Source organism: Stegostoma tigrinum, chromosome 2 (genome assembly GCF_030684315.1).
Source record: "Stegostoma tigrinum isolate sSteTig4 chromosome 2, sSteTig4.hap1, whole genome shotgun sequence".
Lineage (NCBI taxonomy): Eukaryota > Metazoa > Chordata > Chondrichthyes > Orectolobiformes > Stegostomatidae > Stegostoma > Stegostoma tigrinum.
The window spans coordinates 79639085-79662459 of NC_081355.1; the positions used below are offsets into that span (position 1 = coordinate 79639085).

The 23375-nt window shown below is 38.8% G+C and overlaps 1 protein-coding gene across 2 annotated transcripts; it reads left to right on the top strand.

Annotated features, from left to right (window-relative positions):
- Nucleotides 1-6432: 6432 nt before the first annotated feature.
- On the top strand, nucleotides 6433-23122 carry LOC125447179 (cytochrome c oxidase subunit NDUFA4-like). 2 transcript variants are annotated; one of them, XM_048521378.2, is made up of 4 exons: nucleotides 6433-6795; nucleotides 20613-20701; nucleotides 22280-22438; nucleotides 22524-23122. In XM_048521378.2, the coding sequence occupies exons 1-4, from the start codon at nucleotides 6754-6756 to the stop codon at nucleotides 22534-22536; spliced, it is 303 nt and encodes a 100-aa protein (XP_048377335.1). In that variant the 5' UTR covers nucleotides 6433-6753; the 3' UTR covers nucleotides 22537-23122. The 2 variants fall into 2 exon arrangements, with proteins under 2 accessions (XP_048377335.1, XP_048377344.1); XM_048521387.2 differs by having other exon boundaries at nucleotides 6443-6795; nucleotides 22280-22340.
- The last annotated feature ends 253 nt before the right edge of the window (nucleotides 23123-23375 follow it).

The window sequence follows — 23375 nt, forward strand, 5'->3', positions numbered from 1 at the left end:
CAAATCAAATATTTACAATTTGGTCAATTGGGAAGAGAGAGATGGATTTTCATGTAGTGATTCACAAATCACAAGTCAACAACAGCAGAGAGTGGAAACGGTGGAACGTTTCCCTTCGACTTCTGTTCAGCCAGACACAGATGGTGAACCTCAGACCCATCAATAAGGACAAGGTACAGAAAGGTATGGACTCAGCCCCCAGCAAAACAGTTCTATTTTTGTATTTGCAGCCTATTTTCCCAATGTACAGGTTGGTATTGGCATCCAACCTACGGATTCCTTATAGATCCATTCTGCCAATGTAAGAGTTCTAATTAGCGGATTATTATTAATAGGGCTAACCAGAACTTGGGAATTTTTGGGACTACAGCAAGCACAGGAAACGGAGAAGAGACCTCTTCCTATGGGTCTCTAATCTTTACCTAGAGGTCCTGCTGTGGGACCTGATGTACTGCAGTGAGATGAGCTCTCCTAATAATGGCAGGAATGTCTTTGACAAGACATAGATGGACATTACTAAGGACATCAGGAGAAGGAATATGATCCCTGCAACCTGAAGAAGATCCACAAAGAGGATCCAGACATCAGAAGGGTAGTCTAACACCTTCAGATTCTACCTCACATTCTGACTTTACCATAATTGTTTTGCACAGCACTACTGAGAACATATCTTAACAATCTGTTGATTCCTATCAAAGCGTTTAGCATCTGTGTCTGAAAAGCCAGTGATCACATGCAACCTTATCCTATTTCTCTCTCACACCCTTACCTCACGGTCAGGCTCCACAAATTGTGTTCTTTCCTCTTCTTCACACAACCCATTGTGCACACTCACCTCTCTGCTTGCTGTCCTTCCAGGATAAAGCACACAAATTAACAAAAGGCAAAGACCTGAGAAGGGTGGACGTTGTCCAGTAATGACAAATACCTTGTCAGTCACTGGCAATGTGTGCCTGCCTGCTTCATTAGGAAAGAGGTTTACTTCCAGAAGACATCCCATTAGATGTCTGATGCTCTATCTGTGGAACCTAAGCTGATCTCACATCTTTCTCATTGACCTTTGATGTCAATTTCATGTGCCTTGTGGAGAAGTTTGCAGCTGAGCAGAAGCCAAGCTGGTGATGTTGCTGGTGCCACTCCAAGTGTTGCTGGTACCTCTGTCAGTGGTGTGCTTTCTGTTCTTGCACATCAGAGTTTGAACATAGAGCTGCTTCCGTGCAGTGTCAAAGGCTGACAGTAGGGAAGTGAAGCTGAAAGTGAGTGAAGTGCCAAACAGGTAGTGTCTTCCAGGAACTCGGCAATCTTCTGTCAAACAGCGAACTCATTCTCTGAGAAAGGAATGCTTTGAATTGTAACCATGGCTGCAGCTTTTCTGTTCCACTGATCAAAGCCTTCAAGCATATCGGTTTCACTGAAAAAACTCTTCCCCACTGCAGTGCCCTTGCAACAGTAGCCCTAACAAGGTGCAGACATAACAGAGAAAATAAATGCTGTTATGAAGGAAAAAATCCAGCATTAAAAAAGCTTTTAAATGCTTTTCAAATGGAGCAATCACGTTCTTGCCTGAACCAAGGGGATTCCTCACTTGTCTCAGAACTTGTATGGAGGGAAGTTGAAAAATCATAGAAAGATGTCTGAATGCCAACATACCATCATTTGCAGATTATTTAATTCATGCAGACTACAGAACAGATCTCCACTCAGCTGGAAACATTTTGCCTGAAATATCAGAAGCAGCAGGCTCCAGCTCTACGCTTGCGGCAAGATTGAAGGAGTCCATCTCAGGCAGAAGTAGTGTCATGTTACAGACCCTTGCAATGCTCATTTTTCCATGAGGAGAGTAACCACCCAGTTGAACATTCAAATGAATATGTGCAGGCTGTCACTTACATGCCAAGAATGTAACCTTAAATAAAATTCATGACAAACTAGATTTTGTCTTTCAATTTCCAACTGATCTGCAGTTAAATTCTTGTTTGCAATTAGTGGTGGGTCACGTTAAAAATTATGTAAATGACATGTATAAGAACAGGAGAAAGTGCAGAGGAGATTTACCAGGATAATGTCTGGGATTGGATAGTTTCATTCTGAACAGTGACTGGATTGATGGGGGTCATTTTCCTTAGAGCAGAGGAAATTCCAAGAGGTGTGATTGAGGTATATACAATGATGGGCGGCATAGGTGGGGTAGATAAGCAGGAAATTATCCACTTGGCAAAGGAATGAATGACAGGGGCAAAGATTTAATTAAAGTGCAAGAGGTTTACAGGGGATGTAAGGAAATCTTGTTTTCACCCAGAAGGTGGTGGGAATCTGGAGGTAACTGCATCTGTATGGGTGGAAGAAAGTCTTATAATATTTAAGAAGTATTTGATATGCATTTGCAATGCCAAGGAATACAGGCATTGAGCCTGGATAATGGATTTAAAATAGTTAGGAGCTTATTTTTGATTGGTACATACTCGATGGGCTGAAGAGCCTTTTTGCTGTGCTGTAGAGCTCTCTGACCCGAAGGTATTTCAATACTGCAGAGATTATCAACAACCTCCCCAAACTCCTTGCACCCTGCTTCTTTGTTATGATCCCAGCTAAAGGTAAAATTGGACAAGTCAGATTGTAGAAGGTTACCTAACTTGATACATCATAACAGGGTGTGGAGCTGGATGAACACAGCAAACCAGGCAGCATCAGAGGAGCAGGAAAGCTGATGTTTCGGGCCTAGACCCTTCTTCAGAAATGGGGGAGGGGAAGGGGGTTCTGAAATAAATAGGGAGGGGGGCAGACAGATGAATAGAGGAGAAGATCAGTAAAAGAGATGGGGATGGAGCCAGTAAAGATGAGTGTAGGTGGGGGAGGTAGGGAGGAGATAGGTCAGTCCAGAGAGGACGGACAGTTCAAGGGGGCAAGTTGAGGTTGGTAGGTAGGAGATAGAGGTTGGGCTTGAGGTGGGGGGGGGGGGATAGGTGGGAGGAAGGACAGGTTAGGGAGGTGGGGATGAGCTGGACTGGTTTTGGGATGTGGTGGGGGAGGAGAGATTTTGAAGCTGGTGAAGTCCACATTGATACCATTGAGCTGCAGGGTTCCCAAGCAGAATATGAGTTGTTGTTCCTGCAACCTTCATGTAGCATCGTTGTACAAATTCATTACTCAGAAGCAAAGGTTCAAACATTTCACTCTGCTAATAGCTGAAACTCTTTTGTAAAGGATATTTTTTCCCAGAATCAGTCAGCTTCTCCTTGAATGAACATACTTGTATCCAAATTAACCTGTCTCTCCCTCTTTTGGTTGAATTCAGCAAAGATTCTAACAACAATCCCCATAAATTGTTTGATGCACCTAACAAATTCTGTCCCATCTAAGCCCCTGGCACCAAGGGAGTCCATGTCAAAATTGGGGATGTTAAAATCACCCAATACAATAACCTTGTTTTTATATCTTTCCATGATAGGCCGTCATATCATTTCTTCTATCACCTGCTGTCTATTGGGAGGCCTATAGTACAACTTGATGACTTCATTATTTTTCTTGTCAAATGGTACTATCAGTTGTACAGGAACAAAAGCTTGTGTAGCTGACCTAATTCCCTCAAATACAAAGAATCAAATAAGTGGGTATCTTAGCTCTTCAAATCAACCCATAGCCATCTTGAAGAAAACAGTTTCAACTCATTAATTTTCAGCTGATATCTAACAACGGGAACATTGTCATGAGGTTAAATCATTATTATCCAGAAAGCAGCCAGAAGCCTGTAATCTCTCCATTGTATTGGCTTTAATTCTTTTGTATTACTTGATGTAGAAAAACACTTGGCATATGGCTCTTCTGGATCAGATACTACTGGCTTCAACAATTGCAGAGCACTCTTCCACATTTCTCAGCTACAACTTGCTGCTCCTTAGTTACTATTTTGCACACCTGTGCGGATGCAGTTTAAATACAATGATACAAATGCATGAGTGTACTACTTCAACATTTAGAAGGTCTGACAGTTTTTAAGTATCAAATTTTCATCTATTCAATTACAACTCGCAGATGTCACATCTCACTGGTATGGCGCGTTGGAAATCAAGCTATTTGCACATGCAAAACAGTAGTGACATGTGGGTTGGAGGAAAATGAAAAGGAACAACTAGGCAGAAGTGAGTTAGAATGTCTGCGCACAAGAACAAGGAGCCCGACGAAACTACACGGACCCTCTAGTTTGATTCACCACTTTAGTAAGATTATGGCTGATCTGACTGCAACCTAATATCCACACTCCTGCCTATCCAAATAATTTCTCACCTCCTTGATACCAAAATCTTTCCATGACTAAAAGGCTCAGCTTCTAACATACTTTCAGGAAGACAGTTCTAAAGATTCATTCATCTGTGAGGAAAACCTTCACATAATCTCTGTTCTAAATGGACAAACCCTGACTTTTAAACAGTGACCATGGTTCTCAATTGTACCATAAGGGAAAATAACCTTTTCACATCTACCCTGTCATGATCCATCAATGTATGTTTCAATCAATTTGCCTCTTACTCTTCTAAATTCCAGCAGATACAAGCCTAGACTGTCAATCATTTACACATATGGCAACCTACCCTTCCAGCTTTACTCTGGTAAACCTTATTGTTTGGAAGTCAGTTAGCTGGATGGCTGGTTTGCCGTGCAGAGTGATGCCAAAAGAATAGGTTCAATTCCTGCATTGGATGAGGCTACTGAGCACCTCACTCCTCTGCCTAGGCAGGGTGACGCACAGCTTAAACTCATCACCAGTTGCCTTACACTCAGAAGACAGCAGCCCCATGGTCTAGTAAGACTATTGCAACTTACAAACTGCTTCCAATGCATTTACATTCATCCTCAAATATGGTGACTAATACTGTGCACAGTTCTCCAGATGTGGACTCACCAGTACCCTGTGTAAATGAACCTAACCTCCTACTTTTAATTCAATTTCCCACAAATATCAAAAGTTAAGTTTATTAGCTTTCCTATTTATTTATTGTACCCATAAACTAGCCTCCCGCAATTTATGAAGTAGGACATACTGAATGCTCTGCATCTTAAAACTCCACAATCTGTCATCAAGAAAGTACACTTTCTCTTAATTCCTCCTGACAAAACTTGACAATTTCACATTTTCCCACATTGTATTCCATTTACCACATCTTTGTACTCTCACTTGACATATACATCTATATCTTTCTTTTGCCCCACGTCGTCTTCACAATTTACTCAGCAACCTATCTTTGCATTATCAACAAATATACCTTCAATCCATTTAACAAGTCAAGGTCCAAGCACTGACTCCTGTGGCACACTGCTCCATATATCCCTTAAACATGAAAACATACACATACGCCTGCTCCTTGCTGCCATTTAGCCACCCAAGCTTCTTCCTATGCCAGTATGCTACACCCTATACCATAGACTTTACTTTTCACAATAACCTTTGATAGAGTACTGAGTTAGCTAGTTTCATATGTTCCTAACACAAAAGACCTATCTGACCTAGTTACAGAGCAATTGGTTTCAGCTGCTTCTTTAACTTATTAAGCCCCCAAATGCTCTTCTGGAGACCTTGTTAATATTTTGTTTAATGCAAGCAACTTCAGAATGTAATTTATCCATATCATTTCAATGTTAACTATAAATTTTGTCCAAAAAGATTTCAATTCTCTAACCCATTAACTTTCTCCTGCCATCACCTCCAGGTGCTGCTGTCTACGTGTGACCATAGCCTCTCACACCTGCTTCTCCAGGTGATACTGACTGCCCGTATAAGGGAATCCTGCCTTCTGTAGTAGGTGCAGATGAGTGCTCATATAGAGGTGCTCCTTGCACCTTCTTTTGTCCTTTGGAGAATGATCAAATTATGAATTTTGCTGAAAGTAAGTTAGACAATGATAAAAAGATTCTAGCAGCACTTATCAAAACAAAATGACTAGTAAGAGATGTCATGAATGCGAGATTTAAATTTAAAAAAGGGATGTAAAGGAAGAGGATATCAAGGCTGGATGGCTTAAAATAGCTAGATGGAAGGAACTGGCAAAGGAGAAGCCTTGCCCAGCACACAGATATGGAATGCCAATCATAAGCCAAGGGCCTTCTCTAGGGCACAGAACACATGATATAAAAAGCTATTGTTGCTACTTCAAAGCACTAAAAGGACACAGCCGAGTGCCAATTTGTTTCTGGACTTTGTTGATTTCCTTATTCGGACTGCAGTACTTGTCAGTGCTGACTGACTGATACTAAAATAAACTACTGTTCCAACACCCAGCAAACAAGGTCAACGAGCAGAACACGCCTCTTCCTGCCTGGAGCCCCACTCTCGTGAGTGGCTGTCATTCACTGCAGTCTCTGATTGGTCCTGCCAGCAGGCCGCATGCACCAGTCACAGAGCCGCCCCAAGCTGCTATGTTTGGACAACATTCCCGTTATAACTGGGAGGACCCTCATAGGGCAACCGGAAACTTGCCGGCCACAGTTGAGTCCCCAGGGCATGGGCTTTATCCCTCTTTGATTCTTAACGTCACATGATGTCTTTGGGGGTTTTGTGCCGTGATGTGGCTCTTTCTCAGAGTTAGCCAAGTTCTTTTGCTTTCAGCCCATTCAGTCTTACTTTGAGGTACTGAACTGTGAGGGGCAGTGTTTTGGCCAGCTTCACATGGGGTCCTGGCTTTGGCCAGTGACATTGAGGGGGTGAGAGCCGCGGCAGGCAGCAGCTGGAGCCTCCAGGGCGTTCACTATCCAACGACAATGTTCCGGCTCATGATCAAACAAGCTAAGAGCCACCCGAGTGTAAGTATGACACAAATTACTTCTCAGCTCCTTCTGGTTTTTATTCCCTCTTCCCCCCCCCCCCCCCCCGGTGGGCGGTGTCAAAGTGCGAAGTCCAGCAGCATTCCCATGCCTCTGGTATTTAAATCCTTGGGGGAGGCGCTTCCCAATGCACTCTTTCTTAAACATTGCGGGTGTAACTCCCAACCAAAACATCTTGCAAGTATATTTAGTGGATTGGCCTCAATCTCGTTTTAAATTCCTTCATTGCACTACTTCGTAAGTAGCAATTCGTCCCTGATTTTGACACAACCTTTATATCTTTGCCTCTGTTATCACTTTCTTAAGTCATGCACAGGATCTGAGTGATAAAGCCTGGGAATATTGATCATCCCTTATGCCCTCGAGGTGTTGGTGAGCTGTCTTCTTGAGGTGCTGCGGTCCATGTCCTGGAGGTACTCCCACAATGCCATTAAGAAGGGAATCCCATGACTTTGACTTATCAACACTGATGGAACAATAATATGTTTCCAAATGTGGATGGTCACTGATTTGGAGGGGAATTTGCACGTGGTGGGCTTACCATGTATCCGCTGCCCTTGTCCTTCCAAATAGTGGTAGTTGTGGGTCTAGAAGGTGCTGTATGAGGAACTCTGTTGAATTTCTGCAGTGCATCATGTAGATGGTACAGACTGCGACTACTGATATTTTGTCATTTGATCTCTCAAGGCTTCTACCCTGTCACAGACCTTTATTTTTTGCCTCCTTCAGATAGCTGAGTCTTACTAGTATTTCTTCTGATGAAAAGTTTCTCATAATACATACTTTTTTAACCTGCTTTTTTTGTTCTTATTACATATTTTAACATGTTTATTCAAGATGAGGTTGACAATTGTGTGATAATTTCAGTTTTAAAGGCTGCTGTTGGTAGATTCTTGATCTAGCTTGCAAATAATGTGTTGAAGGGGTTGGGACAAAGGTGTTGAGGTGCCAGCCTGTCATGATCTCTTTGAGTAATGGTAGAGAATCATATCTGAATAACCAGCTCAACAATCTTTGTCTGTTGGAAATAGCAATGATGCTTCACAGTAATATAGAGACTCTGAGATTGTGGCCCACATGTACTAATAGCCAGGGGGTTGTTGGAGCAATGTAGTTGTACTTTGGTACCATGCAGAATCTGTGATGCAGCTGACTCATTTCATGTGATATTGAATTTTTCGATGGGTGGTTATCCAAAAACAAAAGTACATTTAAGCCAGAGAATTCAAAGAGTTCGGACTCACTTAAGTTGAGTAGTGATGGTTCTCTGAAATGTTAGAGGACATAGAACCTACTCAAAATCCTGCTAATTACTAATTAATAACAGAATCTGAATCTGTTGGGACTGTACTCACTGGAGTTTAGAAGAATGTGATGGGATTTCAAAGAAATCTATAAAATTCTAATGGGGCTAGACGGGGTAAATGTAGAACGACTGTTACTGATAACTGGAAAATCCAGAATCGGGGATCACAGTTTAAGGATATGGGGTAAGCACATTGAGATCTGCAATGAGGAGAAATTTCTTCATTCAGAGTGGTGGGCCTGTGAAATTCTCAGCTGGTTAAGGTCAAACATTGAATGTTTTCAAGAAGGAATTCCGTAGTTCATGTCTCTAAAGAAATCGACGTATATGGAGGAAAAAGTGGGAGTAGAGTACTGAGTTGGATGATCAGCCATGATTATTTTGAATGGTGAAGTAGACTTGAAGTGAATGATCTGATCCTGTTTTCAGTGTATAAAAACTGAACTTTCAACTCAACACAAATTCACCCAACACTGACAGGACAACCCAACACCTACTGTGCTTCTTCTCTAGACATGACCTTGCTGGAGCTGATAGTCCTTTCAGTTTACACTGATAGATGTGTGGCCTCTGGTGTTGCGACAGAACCAGAGAATGGGGAAGGGGGCAGAAGGCTAAAACTGCAAAATTTTCAGTGGTTTGTGCCCAATTAAAGTATCTTCTGGTGGCACTCAGCAGGATGGCATTCATTTAAAAGCAGCTTCAAGTGTTAGAGAGATAACAAGGTGTACAGCTGGATGAACACAGCAGGCGAAGCAGCATCTTAGGAGCAGGAAAGCTGATGGTTCAGGCCTAGACCCTTCATCAGAAAAGAGTCTAGGCCCGAACAGTCAGCTTTCCTGCTCCTAAGATGCTGCTTGGCCTGCTGTGTTCATCCAGCTGTACACCTTGTTATCTCGGATTCTCCAGCATCTGCAGTTCCTATTATCTCTAAGTGTTAGTGCTTTGCTTTTCCCTCATTAGTCATTACAATATTCAATGCATATAAGAGTATTCTATTAGAGGCATAGTGATGCAAGAATGCTCTAATCAACATGGTCTGGGAAGTGAATGCTCTTCTAGAATCTTTTCAAGGATCTCATTCTCTCCTCCATATTTATTATTGACTCGGATGAAGGAATAAAGAGTGGTTTGCAGATGATAGAGTTTTGAGTGACAATGCATACTGTGGATAGGAGCGGTCAATGATCAAGGGAAATTGATTAAATGTATGTTCTAAACTATGTTATGAAGAGTTCAATGTAGTTAATTGTGAAAGCATCCATTTTGGACCTCCGGAAGTTGAATCAAGCTTTTTCTGATGGTGAGTAACTGTATAAGAGCGAAGTGATTTTAGGACTTCAACTGCACATCATTAAAAGCCATATGCAAGTGATATTTTATAAATGATATCATGCACCGAATGGAAACTGATGCAAACCTATGTTTATATCATTTCTGAAGAAGGGTCTAGGCCTGAAACATCAGCCTTCCTGCTCCTCTCATGCTGCTTGGCCTGCTGTGTTCATCCAGCTGTGAACCTTGTTATCAGCAAACCTATGTATATTTATTTAGTGATTATTTTACAAACACAATAAAATGCCCAAGAATATGGCTGTTAGAATCATGTGTTTGGGCAAAGCAATATTCTTCCTGTTGGAGCCCCCTCTGATTTTTTAAAAATTATTTTTATTGTAGTCTTTTATCAGTCTGATTTGGAGCTGGGAAATGTAAAGCAAAGATAACTCTTGGTTTGTGAGTAATAATTTCTTTTCAAAAGAAAATCGATGAGACAAGCTTTTGTTTAGTTTGCGGCAGGCCTGGAAGTTAATTGCAGGTTGGTTCCTGATCGAAAGGTTCTGCAGACACTTTGACACCAGGGAAGAGGATTACGTTTAAACAGATAACAAAAGTTGACTATTAACAAATTCCGTTCCTCAGAATTGGTTTCAGTAAGTTTGGAAAAGACTTTATGCTGAAGTAGATGGCAGATTTTCAATAGAAGTTGGGACCTGGTGGTAAACACTGTCTGTCAGGGAGTGGTCAGAATTTGAGTTGCGTTTTGGATTGTATTTTCTATTGAAAAGGAATTTGGCTGTTGATGCTATAGCATGAGGATTTGAAAGCTTCCCTGCCTAAACTCCCATTAGCAGCTCTTGGAAGCTCAGAGAACAGAATACTAAACTATAAGTGTTATTGCCTTCATCTGTGTAAATGGAAAAGGTACCCCTGATCAATATTTTCAGTAAATCAACCAAAAACTATCTATGCCATGGAACAATGCAACATGAAAACCACTTAGGCAATCAGACCAGAGTTGTTGATTTTCTTTTTAATTTACCCCTTAACTGTGTTTGTTTGTAGTCCCATTCTCTCAAAAGACAAACAAAGGTTTCTGGAATAAAGCATTGACCAATTAGATTATTTTGTTTAATTTTGCCCTTCTAAAGTTATTGAATGTCAATAAATTGCAAAGACTTTTGTTTAAGCTACAAACAAGTGAGAATTGATCATGCATAAAGTCTGAGGTTGGTTATTCAAAAGCTTAGTTAGGAACAATTGGGTTTAATCTTTGAGGACATTTGAAGGTTTTATTTTTTACTGTTGCAAATCCAAGTAAGAATACTGATTTGGTTCAGCTGTCTGTTTTCAATGTCATAACATTCCAGAAACTTCTCAGAAGTCTATGTCCGTGAAACAATACTATATATTTACCACATGATCGATCTGGACTGCTAACTATTGTGATATAACTGGCTGCAAAGATTACTTTCTCATAAAGAAAGATATTCCTACAGAATAAGATTGCAAAATATAACCATCCTACAAAATATATGTCTTTCCACTTAGCTGCCTTTCTATGGTCAATTCCTGGGTCTGTCTATAATGCAAGCCTTTGACTTGATAGCAACTGCGTCTTCCCCTCCATGAGTTTTGGTCACATGTCTCCCACACTGCTGAACCCAACTGCCTTTTTTAACCACACTGTTTTGAAATAAGTCAGTTTAGGCATCAGCGCGGCTTCATACAGCTTTGACTGGCAATGCCAATACCCTTAACTTCAGCAGTAAAGGAAAAGCCTCTGGTCTAAATTTTTTTTCATGAAAAAGCCAACAATCTTTACCGCTGTCTGTAAGTAGAACTTTTCTCTGTGAAGATAGTGAAGTAAAAGCTCAATTTTGTAAAATTTCCTCAAGACTTTTGAAGAGAGTTTTAGAGAGGGGGGAAAAAAAGTACCCATAACTTCAACTGCTGGTTAGTGAATCAGTCATCCACGTAAAGAAATTTCAGTTTACTTACTCCATTTGGACTTTTTCACTCCATTTTAAAAGCAAGGGCATTTTTAAAATACTATCTCTTGTTTTGTACCTATGTTGATACTAGATAAATAATTAATTCTATCGTTGCACATATATTCATAAGTATACATGTCTCTCCTTTGTCTAATGGTGCATATTATAAGTCCTAATTCTGGTTTAGCTTTTCATTACCACGGTAATGTGGCCTTTGCAAAATCAAAGTCCATGAACAGCGCGATGGGGGAAACATGCCTTCACTGTATACAAAGAGGAAAAATGAAGTAACAATCCACTTATGCACAGGTGGTGAGAATCGGGAGAGATTTGGCTTCAATCTTGCAATCTGTCCACAACAATAATATGAAACTAGAAACTCTGGTAAAGAAAACATTCATGTGACCCTAATCGATTCGAAAGGTCATTGTGATGACTCACACTTTTTAAGGGGCTGGAATCCAGTTGTCTAAAGTGTACTTGTTTGGGAACCGTTATTTATAGTTTAAAACTTCTTTACTAGGTTGATATTCTCAGTTCTTGTACAGGGTCTTAAAATTGAAACTGATTAATGCAGCTGTTTGAGTCTAATTTTTGCCTATATTTAATTGAAGTTTAAAATGTCTAATCTGCTGAATTTAGCCATACTTGGAGTCCAGACTCTGTTACAATTCTGTCTTAAAGGGCCACTGGTAATGTTGAAATGTTATGCCCTAGACCCCTATTTGCTCACAAGTAAACATCTTTTCCATGTCAGCCTTGCGAAGATCATTCAAGACCTTATAAACTTCAATCAATCAACCCTTACTGTTCTGAACTTTCAAGCCCAGCCTGTCATACAACAGCCTACTCAGACAGTTTACTAAATTAAAACCTCTGAATGGCCTACAGTGTATTTTCATACGCTCTTAAGTTAGGATAACATCCTATCTACATTTTTGTTTGTGTGCTGTATGTGCATACAAAGTTCATGTGATTCATGCAACAATCCACCAATATCCTTCTTCTTCTGAGTTTTCTGTTTTAAGTAATATTCTAGTTTCTTATTCTTTCTGCCAAAGTGAACAGCTTTATATTCTCCCACTTCTACTCCATCTGTCAGATTTTTGCTCATTCAGTCAGCAAATCTATATTGGCAAGTTGCTTATGTCTTCACAACATACTTTCCTACTTATCTTGGTGTCATCTCCAAATTTAGCTATCTGCCTTTAATCCCTGTATGTAAGCTATTGATGCAAATTGTAAAAAATTGAGACACCTGTGAGACTCGGCACTTCACATTCTGCTAGTAGATGATGACCCATTTATGCATATAGTCGTCGTCTTCTGCCACTTCTATCCATATCCTATCACCTTCATCATGAATATTTAATTTCTTGAATAACCATTGATGTGGCACTTAATCAAATACCTTTAAAATGCTAATTCAGTACATCTATAGTCTCTGCTTTATCTTCAGTGCATTTGCTGCTCTTTTAAAGAATTCTAATAAAGTGGTTAAAAATATCTTTCCTTCTGACAAAAGTATGCTGACTTTTCCTGATTACATTGTATTTTTAGTGTGGCTGTAATTTCTTTAATGGCTGATTCCATAATCTTCCTAAACATCCATCAAGCCCTTTGGCCAATGGTTTCCTGTTTTCTGCCTGCCTCTGTTCTTGAATAAAAGGGTTATATTTGCTATTTTCCACTCTGAACCTATCCTTATCTATAAACATGGTAGAAAACATATGCTAATGCACCTACCGCCTCACTTTTAAGACCCTAGGATGCACTCTATCTGGACTTGTCAGCCCACAACTCCGTCTGTTTTAATGAGTACCACTTACCTAATGACTGGGAATTCCTCTCTCCTTTCCACTACCTGATGTACAGCCATACAGAAATTGTTTTTCTATCCTCGAAAGTGAAAACAGATGCAAAATATTTGTCCATTTAATTCTCAATTTCCTGATAATGTTCTGTTAACTACTCATTCTTATTCTCTGGAAAGCCAATGCACAATTCACTTACTGTTTTGCCTCGTGTAGAAACTCTCGCTATCTGTTTTTACATTACTACCTAGCTTCCTCTCGGGCTCTTTCTTCCTCCTGATTAACTTTTTAGCCATTCTCTGCTACTCTTTTTATCTTCTGACCAATCATCTGACCTGCCATACACCTTTGTGCACCCATATGTTTATCTTTTGGGTTTGATGCATTTCCTAAATCCTTTAACTAACCATGGATGGTGGGCCCTTGCTTTGAAATTTAACTTTATAGTAGGAATTTGATTTATTCTGCCAAATTTCTTAATCTGTACCTAGCCTGGTATTCCACAACAGCTCGACTAACTTTCATGCTCGAATAGTTGTCCTTAGTTAAGTTTAAAAGACAACACTTAGACCCTGTTTTTTTCCTCTTTCAATCTGGATGCAAAATTCAGTTGTATAACTTCTGCTTAGGTGTACCTTTTACTGAGGTCATTAATTTATCCTGTCATATTACACAGTATTAAGTCCTGATATAACCAGATCTCTGGTTGATTCCAAAATACCTGCTGTAAAAAGAAAAAAAGTTCTCGAAAGCATTCTCAGAATCCTCATCCAGGATACTCGTGTTTTTTTTTATATTTCTCTCTCGTTTAGATGTAGATTGAAGTTATCTCTTTTATTGTGGTTCCACTATCTCAAACACACGCACAATATTTCTTCTTGTATCCTTTGTCCCAAATTGTAGTTATTGTTATAGGACCTGTAGACTACTCAAATTAGTGACTATTTTCTTTTTCTACTCAACAATATCTTTGTCAGTTTCATACTCATATCCAGTTTCCACTCATACCAATTTTGCGTCCTGATCTCATAAACACAATTGTCTCACTATCCTATAAATGCCATCCTTGATTAGCAATGAAAACTGTCTACTTTATTACACTAGACATTAACTGTTGGAATAATCACATTATTAACATCAGAAAGACCTTTTTTAATCCCAGTAATACCTTGACAGACACTCAGACCTCAGTGAAGAGTTGCCTCTATCTCCAGTTAACGTCTTTTTGCTTAGCTGCATATCTGTAATCAGTTTAGTTTCTGTAAATTTCTGTGCATTTCCTCAATGCTATTTTTTTGTTCTGTTAATGTCATGTGCAAGATCCTTAAACCAACTGCTAATCCAGCTCATTATTTCTTAGCATGTGTTCCCTGACCTCATGTCTTCTGAAGCCTTATATTGAAACACATAGATCTTGAATGGATGGTGAAAGTGTGTTTCCCTTCAGGGAGACACTAGAAGCAAGGGTCAATAAACTTAAAAATGAGGGCTATCCCATTTTACGATGGAGATGAAGAATTTTTCATTGAGGGTCATGATCCTTGGAACACTATATTTGTGACAGGATGGTGCAGTCAGAGGCGTTATGCTTTTAACGCAGAGGTAGGTAGATTTCTGACGGTGGGGGGTGGGGGGTGCAAGATTATTGGGTTTGCAGATATATGGAGTTGCCTTCACAAGAAGATCAGTTGTGACCTTATTAAATGCCACAAAAGGCTCAAATCTCTTTTTAGTATATAATAATTTTTAAGTACAGAAACTTGGTCCATGCTTTCTATAAAGACAAGTCAGTTGGAGAATTTTGCATAGTTTGACAATCTCTCTAACTTTTGTGAGGATGTGGTATTGAAGGGGCTTGATTTCCAATACACTACCTCAATGAAGCATGACAGTTTATTGTTTCAGTTATCAAAATGGCCAATTTCCTTCTTCTGGTGCTACCCAGAACAAAAGATTATTTGGAGCTTGTTATGATCTGGAAAACTACATCATCTTAATTACAACCTCCGCTTGCACACGCTATCAACAAAGACAAGTATGTGCAGAAATGAGTTTTTTTTAAAAAGAACTGCATTGGGCCAAGGGTCTGGAAACGAAGAACAAAATATGATGATTCCTCACATGCACAAATGCCCTGTTGGTGCAACTGAATTGCTGACAGCTGTAGATTGGTGATAAATGTCCAGTTTTGAATCCAATCAACTTGAATTTCATCTGCTGAGAATTGGTCACAGCCCATTACCTCCTGTTTCACCAGGTAGACAGAAATACTGGTGTTGTCAAATTCCATCAAATTCCCAGCAGCGTCTTCCAAAAAACAGGAATTCAGGAGAGAGACTGCAGCTTCTGGGTACTTTTTTTTCCTGACTTCTGGGTCTGTACAATTCTAAAACCAGAGAGGACTGATTTTCAGAAAAGCATCAAGTGGCTTTTAGCATCCATTAAACATTTTGCTTAATTCCCAAGAAATCACATAGTAACCCTTCTCAATCTAGAGAATGTCCAAATAGTCCAAAATCTTTCAGCATTTCCATACCTTTTTAAATATAAATATGTCTTCCCAAGAAAATCATGTCATTGAATATGTTTAAGGCAGACACAGGTAGGTTATTGACCTGCAAAAGAGTCAAAGGATGCCCAGGATAGATGGGAAAGGGGAGTTTAGCCACAAACACATCATACCAAATGTGTTTTTTAACTAAATATTTCTGTAACTTTTGTGCAAGGACAAATTACACAACTTGCCTCTGGGGATATTTGAAAATCTGTTAACCTTTCATTTTCCAAGGTTTGCTTAGATTGTGTCACTGCCAGTAACTGGCAATGCAGTTCAGCTGTGTCATCAAGATGGATAAACTTCAACTCTCAGCTATGTTATACTGTTTACAAGCTACTTCTCATGCTCAACATTAAGCTTTCCAGGCAGTTTTCAGCTCTACAAGGTCTGAATGGTCACGTCTGTGAACTAAACAATATTTAAAGCTACACATTCTGTGTAGAAAGAAGCCTGCTGGCTAGGAATAACTTAAAGGTTTCTGTCTTCCATTTTCCACTTGTGATGAATTGCAGTATGGATTTGCACTTTTGCTCTCTAATTTTAATATCTGCAGTGAATGGTGTTTTTTTTTCCCCTTAATCAAGCCAGTGTTTCCCAAAGTATTCATACAGTCACCCTTGTATCCAATTTATTTTAATTGTCTTGATGTTGTCTGTGTAACACTTTTGGGGAGTCAGAATCTATGGTGAGCTTGCCATGTTCCCTCAGGAAGAGGTCATCCTGCTGCTCTGTCTTCTGTTGATAGCAGACTCTCAATGCTGTGAAATTTGCTGCTGCAGCTATGACATGGTGTCTCTCAGCACTCGTCACATTGGCTGGCTTTGATTTGCATACTGACATGGTGCACTTATTTCTTGGCTCTCTTGTTATTGGTCAGTTTTCTCAGGCTCATTTCTTCCCTATCCATGTGAGTACCTTCAATTTAGACTGTAATGTTTTCCTGAATGTGGCTAGTTGATTTTTTAAATTATTACTTGCCGTATCCTTTATTATGATCTTCTCAAGCACTTTTTAACCTTTTGTATGGGCCTTTGCTCTCTGCAGTTCTGTTCCTAGATGGACTGTTAAGTTGTCACTGTGCTTCCTGTTGCTTCTGAACTTCTCAGATATTTCCCCAGTATCTAGGGTAGGATTGGTCTGATCTTTTGGCTCTTAAGTAACCCAGTATGGTTGCAGGATGACTTTTGGCTATTGGTGCCATTTGCCTCCAGTTCCCTGGCTCAGATCATTACTCCTAGTGTGTAGAAATATGTTGTCTGGACTCTTGTCGTTGACCAGTAGACAGTTTTATTAAACATAGTAATTTGAAAGGGATGGGTTTTTTTTTAAAAAGGCTTGTTGGTGAAGCTGCCCTCAGTTCCATGTGACCTGACTTCATTATGATGGAGCTCCTTTTGTACATTATCATAACTATTCTTAACAGGATAATGAGCTGTCTGTGGACTGAGCACAGTACTCAATTGAGTTTGACCAAGACACTGGAGATATGTACACAAACTTCAGATAGCAGAATCATTAATCCCTCAATAGGTGGTATTCTTTGCTGTTTTGCAAGTTGTACCTACCCTGGGTATGAGTCCAAGGACAGAGTTACAAGTCTAGTCAGCTGTAGAATCAGTCAAATTTCAGAGGTCACAAGAGTTAGTATCTCAAGGGACAACGGTGGCATAGAAGTAGAGGATATTTCGAGAAGAGGACTTGGGTTTTCTTTAAGCAAACCTGAGAAACCTTGTATTCTTTTCCATGGGCATATTACTCAATGAAATTGAACGAGAGGCCTTTAGAAGAGCTGAAGAGATAAACAAAAGACTGAGGTATGGAGAAGTCAGCAGAAGACCTGTGGCACCTTTTAAACACTTGTTTCGCAATGATTTGTGGGAATCACTGCCCTGGCTAGTGTTTACTGCAAATCCTGAATTGGTCTTGAGAATGAGTTAGTCATCCAGTTTCGTGAGATGCTCTCATCCTTCTGGTAAGGCACACCTAGAGCTCTGTTATAGAGGGAGTTCCAGGATTTTGATCCAGCGCAAATGAGGGAATGTGATATGGTTTCAAGTAAGACTGGAGTGTGGCGTGAGGGATACAGGATATAGTTTTTCAATGTATCACCTGCCATTTTCCTTCTTACATACTAGAGATTGTAGGTTTGCAAGGTGCTGTCAAAGGAACTTCAGTGACTTGCTGCAGTGCATCCTTAGAGATAGAATATACTGTTAGCCTCTGCACATTACAGGCAAAGGGAATGAATGTTTAAGATAGGGTCACAATTACATCAGCTATCATTGGAACTGCACTCATTCAGACAAATAAAGAATATTCCACCAGACTCCAGTTTTGAACCTTCTAGACAGTGAACAGCTTTCAGGGAGTCAATGGCTGAGTTACTCACAACAGACTCTTTCCTTTAGGTAGTCACTGCTTACGCAGCTGTTTGTGATTTGTATGAACTAACTTGCATTCCTTCTTTCTAGTTCCTAGCTTCCCATCATTAAGAAAGTGGTCTGATTTGTCTTTCTGAATCTTTCTGGATACCTCTCGTTCTGCTGACATTGAATGTGTTTTGTCCACTCACTTGGTCTGTGCATTTCACTTTGCATCACCTGGAACACATCCATTCAGCTTATTCTGCCTATTAATTAAATTATCATTTTGCTGATGATAACTAGCTTTGATACTTCCTCCAAGTCGTTATAACATTTTTAGTGAATAGCTCAGCCGAGAGTATAAATTCCTAGAGAATGCAACTTGCTGCATGCCAATGCGTCGACATTCCTGTTTGTCCTTGGTTTCTACATTCTAACCAGTTACTGGCCTTTGCCACTGTCTTTGTGTTAGTCTGTTTTGTGGAAAATTTGTCAAGTACCTTTTTTGAAGACAGCACTCATAGATCTCCCTAACCCAGCATCTTAGTTTTTTTTTCCAATAAAGATACAAAATTAATCAACTGTACTCTTCAGAAATCATGCTGACCTACTTTTAATCAGGTCATATTTTCTATTTCTATGTGGAATTTGAATGTAGACTCAAGTGAAGTTATTATAAAGAAGTTTGCTATTAGAAATATAGGAAGGTAGCAAACTGAAGAAATGTGAATGATTACTAGAGGGGGAAAATAAGTGAGAGATGTAGCACATGTGTAGCTCAGAGCACGTAAATATAAATTTGGGTGGGAAGGAACAGAAAAATGAAATGTGTCCAAAATGTTTCAATGCTTAAGCGTAGAGTAACAGAAATTTCAATAGCGCAGGTGTGTAGATCTTTTTAAACATCTGTATATTCAGCCTTTATCTAAAATAGTCATTGAAAATAAAAGAAAGAAATTGATGTGGAAAATATTGGTTAGATTGCATTCAAAAAATTGTGTACAATTTATTATGTTTCATTATTGCGATGCTGTTGGCTCATATTTTATGCTTAAAAACAATGGTGAGGCTACCAGCATATACTGCTATAAATAATAAATCAGACATCAATTTTGGTAACCACAAATTTACAGTTGAACTTGGAAGTCAGGAAGTTCCTCTTAATTGACCACCTACATCGGAAACTTCACAATAATTGTGTATTGTTCAGAATCTGACGTTAAAATACAGAGAACGATATACAATTGGCAACTGAACTGACTAGAAAAAGGTAAGAATTATTTTTTCTAGCAAGTTTTTTCAATATTTAATGTTACTGTTATAAGTCTTTAATTAGTATCAAATAATTTCTTTAACTCTGAAAATTAACGTCAATGGGGGATCTCATTTCTTAACACTATTTATTGCTGGAGATTTTTATTTTTATTTTAACTATACCTCTCATTCCACTCAATCCATTCTTTTTGTTCTGTCATTGGTTCTTTCTTTCATTCTCTAACTTTCTGTACCTGATTTGGGATTGAATTGAGCATTCCCGATTACATTTCCTAGGTCTATTTAAGAATTCTTCATTTGGTAACTTAGGGTAATAAACAGTTACTACTTCTGTTCACGTAGGTTTCGGATTCCCTGCAAATGATGCTGTGTTGAATTTTTAGTTACAGGTAGTTCCAACACAACAATTGGTAGAAAGTCTGTAGCAAGGATAAGTGTAATGAATTGCTGACACCATTAACTGGCTGCTGATCATTAATGCTAAGAAACAAATGCAATAAATATTTGCTCCAACAACAGTAGGGTGAGATGACAATTGTGAGGTAATACTTGAAAAATTCTCAAGTTTTGAGGAGTGTTAAATAATTAATGAAGGATTATTTCCTAAATATATATTGAATAAGTAGAGACCAATGGATTTCAAATTCTCCCTCGAAGGAGAACTGGATTTCAGTCTCTAGAAGGTGAATGTTTTACCACCAATGACTACTGACAGAATGTTGTTGAAAATGATCTGCGTGAAATAATTTTAAAATAGTTAAAGTCATTAAAAGTTGGATCAAAGTCCAACTGACAAGTGCAAAATGACTTTTGTACATCAGTTTTTGTGCTTCTAAACCTGTCAGTTCCCTGTTGGCTCAAAAAGTTCACTTTCCAGGACAGAATAAAAATTGAGAAATTTGAGAGGAAATTGGATATGCAGTGACCAATAGCAAAATCATTGAGGAAGTCTGCCTGGTGGAATTACAGAGCCTAACATTCTAATGCAGATCTCTTCATAAGCCAGACTGCTGTCTTCAGTCTAGTATTTTTGTTTCTATTAGCAAACAAAAATTGAATTAGAATTATTACTTCTTGTAGGTTAATTCTTTCTGATTGTTATTCATTAATATTTAAGTGTAAACAGAATTATTTGTTCAAATAGTTGTTTTGAAGCATTTTTATCCCATCAGCAGGAAAGATAATATTATGTACTTTTATTACCTTTAGTTGATTCCTCTATTCTTCTTCATTGGACTCGGAGCTACAGGTGCTGGGCTTTACCTGTCACGTTTGGCAATGTTCAGTCCTGATGTTTGGTATGTGAAGTGATATATTTTATGTCATTCATTCTTTGTCTGAAGACAGGTCCTTTGCTCATTGCTTGTTGATGTTACGTCATGAAAGATTTTTCTGATAGCTTTTGTCAACTATGGTTTCCAGTGCCTTCCATTTATGGTTGGAGGGCGATGAAGCACCACTCCTGTCTATCTCAGCCAGTAAGAGAATTGAACCTGAGCCATTCATGCTATTCTGAACCACGTACTGCCATCTGACCATCTGAGCTAACTCGACACACATAGCCTCCCTTTCTATATTTGTGGCTTTGGAAACAAAGATCTAAAGTACAATGCAAGGAAATATGCTACTTTAAGACACTACTTATAGCTTCTTGGGCATTGTGTCCAACTCTGGAAATGACATTGTAAGAAGGATGTTAAGATGTTAAAGGTCTGCAGGTGGAATTTATTGGAATGTAACCAGGTTGGGCAGACTTTAGTTTTATGGAAAAATTGGAAAAAACTGACAACGAAGATTTGGTAGATATGTTCAAAATCAAGTAAGATCTTGATAGGGTTAAGAAACAGAGTTTTATAGACAGTAGGCTCAGTAAGTTATGGATAGGTGACACAAGTTTTGAACTATCAAGTACTGGATATTGACCATTTTCAAGAGATATACTAACCACTTCCCCCTAGATATTTGCTGTCATTACTATTGACAAGTCCTCTGCTACAACTTCCTGGAAATTGCCAGAAGTGTACTTGAACCAGCACTTTACAAAGAGAGATCAGATGCCGAGTATTCTGAGAGAAGTGAGGCAACTCCCAAGTTTTGCCACCATCCGTAAGGCACAGTCAGAAATGTGATAGAATAGTCTATATTTGTCTGGATGAGTACAAGATTGACAACAGAAAAGAAATTCCAACACAATTCAGGACAAAGTAGCTGGCTTGGCTTGCACCTTATCCATCATCTTCAATATTCACTCCACAACAGTATTCCATCTAAAAGTTAACTTTGCAGGATTTGCAAGGGTTTCTTTCAAGTATCTTTCATAACCCATGACCTCAATGACTGGGAATGGCAAGGACAGTCAACATTGGCTCTGTCACCACCTCCTGTTTCCCTTCTAAATCATGCAACATCCTAACTTTTTCATGTAGAACCTTGCTCCTTCAATGCTGTTGAAACGTAGTCCTTGTATAGCTCCCCATACACTGCTGTGCAAGTATGTTTGTACATGCACTGCAGTGGTGCAGAAATACAGCACCCTAAAATTTTCTGACGAGTGGCTTGAAGATAGGAATCAATGCTGGATTTTAGTGACTTCACATCCCTTGAATGAACCTCTATTTTTCCTCACTTTTTTAAATTTGAAAAAAGAATTTACTTAGTGCATTCTAAACATCAGAGCTCCCTTTTGTGAGATAACAACAGTGAAGGAAACTTAAATAGTAAATTTCAAATATTTGTATGGCAGTGGAGACTGAGCAAGAAGTGGAGTGAGGTGGTTAGTTCTTTTGATGAACTGACATGCATGAGAGACTGGCCTTCTTTGGTGCTGCATTATTCTATGATTCTATATAATTGTATATTTTTGCCTTTGTTTTTAGCTGGGACAAAAAGAATAACCCTGAGCCATGGAATAAACTGGGCTATAATAAGCAATACAAGGTAACTTCGTTGAGGAAGAATTTGCTGAAAATATTTACTTACAGTTGCACTGTTGGAAGTAAATTTACTTCTGATCATGCATTGAAGAGGAATAAATAGTAAGGCAGTCGTCATAACATAATTAATGAACTGTGAAATGATTGAGAAATATGCCTGCTGATTGTTTTGTTCTTGTTTTGACAGTTTATTGCAGTGAACACTGATTATAAACAGCTGAAAAAGAATGGCCCTGACTTCTGAGAGATTGCCAAAATATCTAATTACTTCTGCTAAAATGCCAAAATCTTGCAAAACTGGATGCACAACATATTCTATTTTAAGTGATTGTATTTATTGATGATGTTTTCTTTTAATATTACCAAAAAATGTGTAAAGCTTGATAACGTGCTTTATACTAGCCTTGATTTTTTAAAACACTGGAAAAATTCAGTTTCGATCAAATATGCTGCTTATTGCATTTCTGTCATGTTGATCATGTCAATCATGTCAATAAATGTTCCATGCTTTCAGAATGCAAATTTTAATTCTACGATGGTATTTTGAAAATGAGGCATATTTAGCTAATTTAAGTTACAATATAGAGACTAAACTTTGAAATTAATGGACTTGAAACAATAAAGAATTTTAGGTGCATATAATTAACAAAAAGGGTTTATGGTACTCAAACTCTAAGATTTAAATTGTATCTGTGCAATACTCAATCAATGGAATTATCCATGAAGTTTAAACATACTGAAATGTAATTGAGGCAATAAAATAAATAAAGTATGCATTATCATGAACCTTTTTCTTATTTAATTAATCTTCCAATTAACTACTTGTCATAGGCAGCTGTCCCTCAACTCAAGGATGATGTTTATCCAAAGTCGAGAGTTTCTGCAATGTTCAACAGATTGTTTCTAAACCCGCAAATCTTTTGCCGTTGGGGTAATTGGATCAGGATTGCAGGGATTGCTTCTATTTTCTTTCTCCTCTGCTGATGCTCTGCTTCATCATTTTAGACATTATGACTCAAATCTTGAACAAGTTATCACC